The sequence below is a fragment of the Zosterops lateralis genome (genome assembly GCF_965231275.1).
Source record: "Zosterops lateralis genome assembly, chromosome: 27".
NCBI classification, from domain to species: Eukaryota; Metazoa; Chordata; class Aves; order Passeriformes; family Zosteropidae; genus Zosterops; species Zosterops lateralis.
This window is the reverse complement of record NC_139787.1, coordinates 911,877-919,798: the sequence shown is the minus strand read 5'-3', so window position 1 is coordinate 919,798 and position 7,922 is coordinate 911,877. Positions and strand designations below refer to the sequence as shown.

Below are 7,922 nucleotides of genomic sequence, written 5' to 3'. Positions count from 1 at the left end.
CCCCGCTACAGCAAGAAGCTCTGGGACACCTGCGGGCCCTGCTAGAGCCGCCACCAACAGCCCCACAGCCCCCTGACAGCCTCAGCCCAGCTCCTCCAACCTCTTCTCCTCCCCTGCCCCTCTGCCCACCACGCCTCTCCCCCTCCTGCCTCCTGCCCAAGCCCACATTCCCCACTCCTCCAGCCTCCCACCGGCCTCTTGCTGCTCTGCTCAACAGCCCCTGACAAGGACCAGCCTGAAGGAGCAGCTCTGGGGAAGCCTGCACACACATCCAGCCTGGGCCTCCTGTCTCTGTGCCCAGTGTCTTCTTCGTTGTGCTTCCAATAAAACAATCCTGCATCCAACTCCTGCCTCTCTGCTGTTCCTGTCAGGGTTTGGGGTAGAGGGCAGAGCTCCCTTGTCCTGCCCATGGGCACAGAGAGCCCGGCCAGGGCAGTGTCTCAGCCCCATCTTTGCCAGGCAGAGCTGCCTTTGGGCAGATGCCCCAGCCCTGGCAGCTCTCAGCACACATAGTCCGGCAGCAGAGCTCCAAGGATTCTGCCTCAGGACAGAAATCTTCTCTGCCTTTGTGAGGGGTAGCCCCGGGCCTTTAGAACACCTCCAACCCCTCAGGATATGAGCTGGGGTGACCCAGGTCTAGCTGTAGTCCTTTGGCAAAGACTTTAACAATTCCATGTTTTTTGTTCCTCCAAGACTGGTCTGAAGGACTGAACATTGAAAGCAAAGAAGAGTCTTCTCTCTTTCTATGCCCTTCTTTCATAAACAATCAGGGCGGGAGACAACTGTTAGCTCCTTAAATGCCTTTATTGAAAATTAGCTCTCCTACTGGGGTCTCAAGGGGGAGGTGGCACACATCGCTGCTACTCCCTCTGGTCACTCCTGAGGAGGAGGTGCCAGTCAAATCTGCTACTCACGTTGCTGCAGAGCCGTGAGTTCACCCTCACGGGAGTTCACCTTTGTCGAGTACTGTCCAAGTCATGGCAAGGAAGTGATGACAAGGTGGAAACCATCCAGGGGTAGCTGGACATCCCAGTCACAGAGTACTGTCCTTTATTAGTGTAGATTTTGTGTTGGCTCATTGTTCTAGGGAGTTTTTGCTGTCAATTGGACTTCCGCTTGGAGCTGAGCATCATGGGAGTCTCTTGATCTCCCTATTAGGTGGTGCCAGTGTTTTGACGAGCAGACAGGGAACATTGGAGGCCGAGCCTGACAGAAGGCAAAGGGATTTGGGTTTGGGGAAGAAAGGAGGTTTTAGGGTACAAATTTGGCATAAACAATTTCAACCGACTGGTAAGTAACAGCATAACCTTCTTAACTTCATAACGAACAACACGCAAGGTACATAACATGAAGTCTTCTAGATAACCCCACAACAGGAAACTTATCTAACTTGGAGTAATTTAGATTTTATTCATTTCACTTCCATTTCATCCTAAGTTTTCCTCTCTGCTTCTCCTTGTACCGCTCCCTCTTCATGTTTTCCCCCATCACTTTCATGTTTCCCATTTTACTTTTCTTCTCCCTCCCAGTCACTGCACTCTTCCATCATTTCCTTTCCCTTCCCTCTATCCATTGATTTCCATTTTGTTGTCACTACTCTACCTCCTTCTCCTTCTGTTTCACAAACACCTTATCCTTATCCTAAACCTTATTTTGATCCTTCTTCTAATTGTTATCCTTTATCATTTATCCTTAACCTCTATCCTTATCATTATCCTTTTCCCTTATTCCTATCCTTATCTTTATCTTTTTCCTTCATCCCTTACCCTTACACTTACCCTTACACTTACCATTACCCTTATCCTTGCCCTGACCAGGACACTTATCATCTTGAAACTTATCTTTATCCTCATCATTATTATGTAATTCATCCTCCTGTTCCTCTCCTGCTCTTTCACAATTCTGTTTTTCATTTTTTCTCCAGGTTCCTCTTCACTGTTCCCATCTATCCTGTAATAATCCTTCCTCTCCCATCTCCTGTTCCTGATTCCCATTCCCATTCCCCATCCCATTCCCCCTAAAGCCCCCAGCACACAATTCACCTCTGCTGCACCTCTGCTTTACCACAGACACAGCACAGCACAAATCCCAGCCATATCAGAGTAATCACAGACATGACAAGATCTCTGCCCTCCCACTCTTGGAACTCCCCCAACACCGATGTGTTCATGACTTGGCAAAAGCAGGCAGAGACAGGAGTTGGATGCAGGAAAACTTTATTGTGCCCCTGAGGGCAGGAGGGGCAGTGAGAGGGAGGGCGGGCAGGCCCCAGGCAGAGCGGGTGTCCCGGGCTGCAGGAGGCCAGGGCAGCTTGTGCAGAGCTCAGCTTGTCCCTGCCGGGCTGAGGCGGCCGCGGGTGTTTGGGCCGGGCTGTGGCGGCTCTAGCAGGGCCCGCAGGTGTCCCAGAGCTTCTTGCTGTAGCGGGGCAAGGCGCAAGGGCTGCAGGCGGGAGCAGCGTAGGCTCTGCCAAAGGTGCAGAGGCCCCCCGAGGCCTGGGTGGCGCCGGCGCCATAGAGGCCGCCCAGCCCCAGGGAGCCGCCAAAGGCCGGTGCTCCGGAGGAGCCCACCACGGCTTGCTGGGGGAAGGAGCTGAGGATGGGCCCGGGGAAGGTGACCACCACGGGCGGCGGCTGGATCAAGGCCGACGAGTCGGGGCACTGGCGGGCGCACAGCTCGTTGCAGCTCTCAGCGATGGGCTGGGGCACGGCCACGCTGGTTCTTGGGGGGCACAGCTCCACGCTGCTCCTGGGAGGGCAAAGGTCGTAGCAGGACATCTTGGTGTGACAGAGATGGGGCTGGAAGAGAATTCACACAAACAGGGCTCAGAAGAGACACGGGGATCTCCCAGTTGAGCAGCGCCCTGTTCCCACAGAGCGTGAGGGGCCAAAGGCACAGAGCCTTGGCCAGCGTGGCCAGCCCTGGCCCTGTGGCCTGCAGCCCCCTGAGAGCCCTGATGGGCAGAGGCAGAGCCCTGGCAAGGCCTGCCCCAGTCCCTGTGCCCAGCCTGGCTGCGTGTGTCCCGGCCCAGGGGCTCCTTCTTTCCTTGCTGCTGGGCAGGAGGCTGAGGCGGGGCTGGCCGTGCCAGGCTGGTGCCAGCACAGGCTCTGCTGCTGTGGCGGCAGCTCTGGTGGCCAGGGAGGGCCCTGGGCAGGGCCTGGGCCAGGAGGCAGAGCCCCGCAGGCACCCACCCGGCCTTGGGCTGAGCAGAGGCAGGCGGCGGCAGTGGATGCAGCCCTGGCCCAGGACAGCGCTTTTATGGGTGGCCGCAGAGGCGGGGCAGGAGCTGCCCGTGCTGGGGCCACGTGTGCGGGGCCAAGGCCCGGCCTCCTCCCTGCTGCCACGGGGCTCTGCTGCTGCTGCTGCTGCTGCCGACACCAGGGCTGTGCGGCCCCTGCCCCTCCCTGAGTCAGCATCCCCCAGGTGCCAGCCCAGCACCTCCCGCTGCCCAAGCCATCTTGTCCTTCCTGCCACGTCAGATACTTGATAGCAGGCATGTCACTCAACAAATGGGTTCACAGAAAAATCTCTCAAGGTCTTGATGGTCAGGGCAGGAATAACAGGAGGCTGGTCTGTGGAGGGGATCTGTGTATCACTGGCCAGTCCATGTCATAGGGACCCCATTTCCCTTCAGGCAGAGCCCAGGGTTTCATCCATATGAGAAACAAAGACCCCTCGTGTTTTTTCCCAACTACAAAGGACAAGGAGCAGAGATGTCCACCTGGCCCAGGCTGATTCCAGCCCTGACCCACCCCTTTCGACCATTAAAGTTGTTCCTGGTCCCAAATTGCTGGGTGCCATCGCTGCTATCAAGGCTCTGACGTGGCAGGAAGGACAAGATGGCTTGGGCAGCGGGAGGTGCTGGGCTGGCACCTGGGGGATGCTGACTCAGGGAGGGGCAGGGGCCGCACAGCCCTGGTGTCAGCAGCAGCAGCAGCAGCAGCAGCAGCAGCAGCAGCAGCAGCAGCAGCAGCCTGAGGGAGTGTCCCCTGAGCAGATTGGCCCGGCTGGAGCTGAGCAATGCTGGGGCTGCTATAAAAGGCCTCTTTGGGCCGGGCTGGGCCAAGCACTGCCCTGGCCACCTTCTCCTCCTCCTCCTCCTCGGGGACAAGGGTAAGTGTGCGAGCGCTTGTGCTGGCGGCTCCCTGCTGCAGCCGCGGCCCCTGTGGCTGGGGCCCTGCTGCCTTGTGCTGCTCTCCTGCCACGGCTGCCCTCTCTTGCAGAGCAGCCTCGCATCCCACGCAGCCAAGATGTCCTGCTACGAGCCGTGCCCCCCCAGGAGCAGCGTGGAGCTGTGCCCCCCAAGAACCAGCGTGGCCGTGCCCCAGCCCATCGCTGAGAGCTGCAACGAGCTGTGCGCCCGCCAGTGCCCCGACTCGTCGGCCTTGATCCAGCCGCCGCCCGTGGTGGTCACCTTCCCCGGGCCCATCCTCAGCTCCTTCCCCCAGCAAGCCGTGGTGGGCTCCTCCGGAGCACCGGCCTTTGGCGGCTCCCTGGGGCTGGGCGGCCTCTACGGCGCCGGCGCCACCCAGGCCTCGGGGGGCCTCTGCACCTTTGGCAGAGCCTACGCTGCTCCCGCCTGCAGCCCTTGCGCCTTGCCCCGCTACAGCAAGAAGCTCTGGGACACCTGCGGGCCCTGCTAGAGCCGCCACAGCCCGGCTCAAACACCCGCGGCCGCCTCAGCCCGGCAGGGACAAGCTGAGCTCTGCACAAGCTGCCCTGGCCTCCTGCAGCCCGGGACACCCGCCCTGCCTGGGGCCTGCCCGCCCTCCCTCTCACTGCCCCTCCTGCCCTCAGGGGCACAATAAAGTTTTCCTGCATCCAATTCCTGTCTCTGTGCCTGCTTTTGCCAAGTGATGAACACATCGGTATTGGGGGAATTCCAAGAGTGGGAGGGGAAATATGTTGTTGTGATGCCCAAGGGCGATTGGGGAATGGATGTGGAAGGGGAAGGTATAACAAAAGAGGGAAGGGGACAGTGGATGTGGTAAGAGACTGTCTGAACATCCCTCATCTGCCTCACCACCATCATCAAGGAAATAGACTCAAACCCCTAAATTACTCTAAAACCACAACACAGGAGTTCTGGCCTGGCTGAGGTGGGACATCTACCAAGTGTTGCCTGTAGGTGTGTTCCATGGAAACAACTGGCACGCATTCCTACGGGAACCTGAGCAGAAACAATGGGCAAGTCACGGTCAGTTGATTGTACTTGGTGCCTGTTTCTGTACCTGTTCTCGTTCTCTCAAAACGAACACACCGTAACATCTCCCCATCTTTTGGGCAACTATCTGTCGCTTTGGAAAAGACTATAAAAGACCCCTGAGTTAACCAAAGACTTTGTGATCACCCCAAAGAAGAAGACAGATCTATTGGCCGAGCCATGAGGATTTGGTCTCTCCATTGGTAGCTGTTACCCACCCTCTCTTTCTCTTTTCTCTGTATCCTTTATTTCTCTTCAAATCTTTCTATCGCCTTCACTGTTCACCCTCAATAAAGGTGCATTTCTTTTGATTAATACTGAAATACCCACTGTGTTGTTTTTGCACTCAGAGATCAGTTAACAAACCATCACGACTGCCGCGTGCATTAGTGGATCGTGGCAGATGTTAAGATGGGGAAGAAAAGTGAATCAAAGCATAAATAGAAGCAGAAGAAGGAAGGTGATGGGAAGGGTTAATTTCAGAAAAAGGTAAAAGAGAAGAAAGAAAAAGGGCCTGAGAAGGAGGTGAAGGAATAAAAGCAGATGGAAAACAAGGCAAGAGAGAAATATAGAGATGAGGATGAGAGAGTTCAATGACAGTGATAGAGAGAGTGAAAGTTGGAGTGAAAGACAGACAAAAATATAAAATGACAAAGATTAAGAGGAAAACAAAGAGACAAAGAGGGGGTAACAAAGGAATTTAAATTACTGGGTATTAGAATTGGAAAGCCCTGTTTGGTGTCAGTACAAAGGACTCTTAACAGAGACATTAAAGCACAAAGGGGCTGGAGCCCTGGCAGTCTGTGCCCCTGCCCGGCTCCCAGTCCCACAGGAAAATGCCAGAATTTCACAGATTGCCTGGAGGTGTGCAAAGTACCCAGGGTTTCAATTCTTGTAAAAAGGGCAGCTGCCTGCCTTCAGAAATGTTCCTTGGAGCTCCCCTGCAGGCCCTGTGTGTGCTGAGAGCTGCCAGGGCTGGGGCATCTGCCCAAAGGCAGCTCTGCCTGGCAAAGATGGGGCTGAGACACTGCCCTGGCCGCGCTCTCTGTGCCCATGGGCAGGACAAGGGAGCTCTGCCCTCTACCCCAAACCCTGACAGGAACAGCAGAGAGGCAGGAGTTGGATGCAGGATTGTTTTATTGGAAGCACAAGCAAGAAGACAGTGGGCACAGAGACAGGAGGCCCAGGCTGGATGTGTGTGCAGGCTTCCCCAGAGCTGCTCCTTCAGGCTGGTCCTTGTCAGGGGCTGTTGAGCAGAGCAGCAAGAGGCCGGTGGGAGGCTGGAGGAGTGGGGAATGTGGGCTTGGGCAGGAGGCAGGAGGGGGAGAGGCGTGGTGGGCAGAGGGGCAGGGGAGGAGAAGAGGTGGGAGGAGCTGGGCTGAGGCTGTCAGGGGGCTGTGGGGCTGTTGGTGGCGGCTCTAGCAGGGCCCGCAGGTGTCCCAGAGCTTCTTGGTGTAGCGGGGCAAGGCGCAAGGGCTGCAGGCGGGAGCAGCGTAGGCTCTGCCAAAGGTGCAGAGGCCCCCCGAGGCCTGGGTGGCGCCGGCGCCGTAGAGGCCGCCCAGCCCCAGGGAGCCGCCAAAGGCCGGTGCTCCGGAGGAGCCCACCACGGCTTGCTGGGGGAAGGAGCTGAGGATTGGCCCGGGGAAGGTGACCACCACGGGCGGCGGCTGGATCAAGGCCGACGAGTCGGGGCACTGGCGGGCGCACAGCTCGTTGCAGCTCTCAGCGATGGGCTGGGGCACGGCCACGCTGGTTCTTGGGGGGCACAGCTCCACGCTGCTCCTGGGGGGGCACGGCTCGTAGCAGGACATCTTGGCTGCGTGGGATGCGAGGCTGCTCTGCAAGAGAGGGCAGCCGTGGCAGGAGAGCAGCACAGGGCAGCAGGGCCCCAGCCACAGGGGCCGCGGCTGCAGCAGGGAGCCGCCAGCACAAGCGCTCGCACACTTACCCTTGTCCCCGAGGAGGAGGAGGAGGAGAAGGTGGCCAGGGCAGTGCTTGGCCCAGGCTGGCCCAAACAGGCCTTTTATAGCAGCCCCAGCATTGCTCAGCTCCAGCCGGGCCAATCTGCTCAGGGGACACTCCCTCAGGCTGCTGCTGCTGCTGCTGCTGCTGCTGCTGCTGACACCAGGGCTGTGCGGCCCCTGCCCCTCCCTGAGTCAGCATCCCCCAGGTGCCAGCCCAGCACCTCCCGCTGCCCAAGCCATCTTGTCCTTCCTGCCACGTCAGAGCCTTGATAGCAGCGATGGCACCCAGCAATTTGGGACCAGGGCACATGTGAAGGGTTGTAGAAATTTTGGGCAGGGCTGGAGAAACCCCGAAATGCTGTAGTGGAGAAATGGGCTACTGAATAGCTGAATCAGTATGAGTCTAACAGAAGCTGTTTATTGTTTACATTACATGGCAGATACAGAATCGAGGTCTACTGTCCTTGTGGTTGCACATCCCTGGGTTGGCTCAGCTAATTGTTCATGAGACAAGCACACATTCTTTAGGATATTCATTTGGTCAACCAATTATCTTAGTGTAGTGCTATTTTATCTAGGGTTTGCATTTTTTCAGGCTCTCTTCTTATTTTTGATCTTGTGGTTTTCTCAGTAACCTTGATGAATTTTTGAGAGCTTTCAAAACAAAACTACAGAGAGGTTGATAATTTTGACATACAACTAGTTTCTTTCATGTATCAGAATGACTTGTTATACAGATACACTGCTACACAGGAAAA

At 56.8% G+C, this 7,922-nt stretch overlaps 3 protein-coding genes across 3 annotated transcripts; 1 reads left to right on the top strand and 2 right to left on the bottom strand.

Annotated features, from left to right (window-relative positions):
- Positions 1–2,381: 2,381 nt before the first annotated feature.
- On the bottom strand, positions 2,382–2,774 carry LOC310919620 (feather keratin 4-like; the record flags this gene model as incomplete). The annotated part of the gene is made up of 1 exon (XM_083879047.1): positions 2,382–2,774. The coding sequence occupies one exon, from the start codon at positions 2,772–2,774 to the stop codon at positions 2,382–2,384; it is 393 nt and encodes a 130-aa protein (XP_083735173.1).
- Positions 2,775–4,247: 1,473 nt separating this feature from the next.
- On the top strand, positions 4,248–4,640 carry LOC310919619 (feather keratin-like; the record flags this gene model as incomplete). The annotated part of the gene is made up of 1 exon (XM_083879046.1): positions 4,248–4,640. The coding sequence occupies one exon, from the start codon at positions 4,248–4,250 to the stop codon at positions 4,638–4,640; it is 393 nt and encodes a 130-aa protein (XP_083735172.1).
- A 1,978-nt stretch (positions 4,641–6,618) lies between these two features.
- LOC310919618 (feather keratin-like) lies at positions 6,619–7,011 on the bottom strand (the record flags this gene model as incomplete). The annotated part of the gene is made up of 1 exon (XM_083879045.1): positions 6,619–7,011. The coding sequence occupies one exon, from the start codon at positions 7,009–7,011 to the stop codon at positions 6,619–6,621; it is 393 nt and encodes a 130-aa protein (XP_083735171.1).
- Between the last annotated feature and the right edge of the window lie 911 nt (positions 7,012–7,922).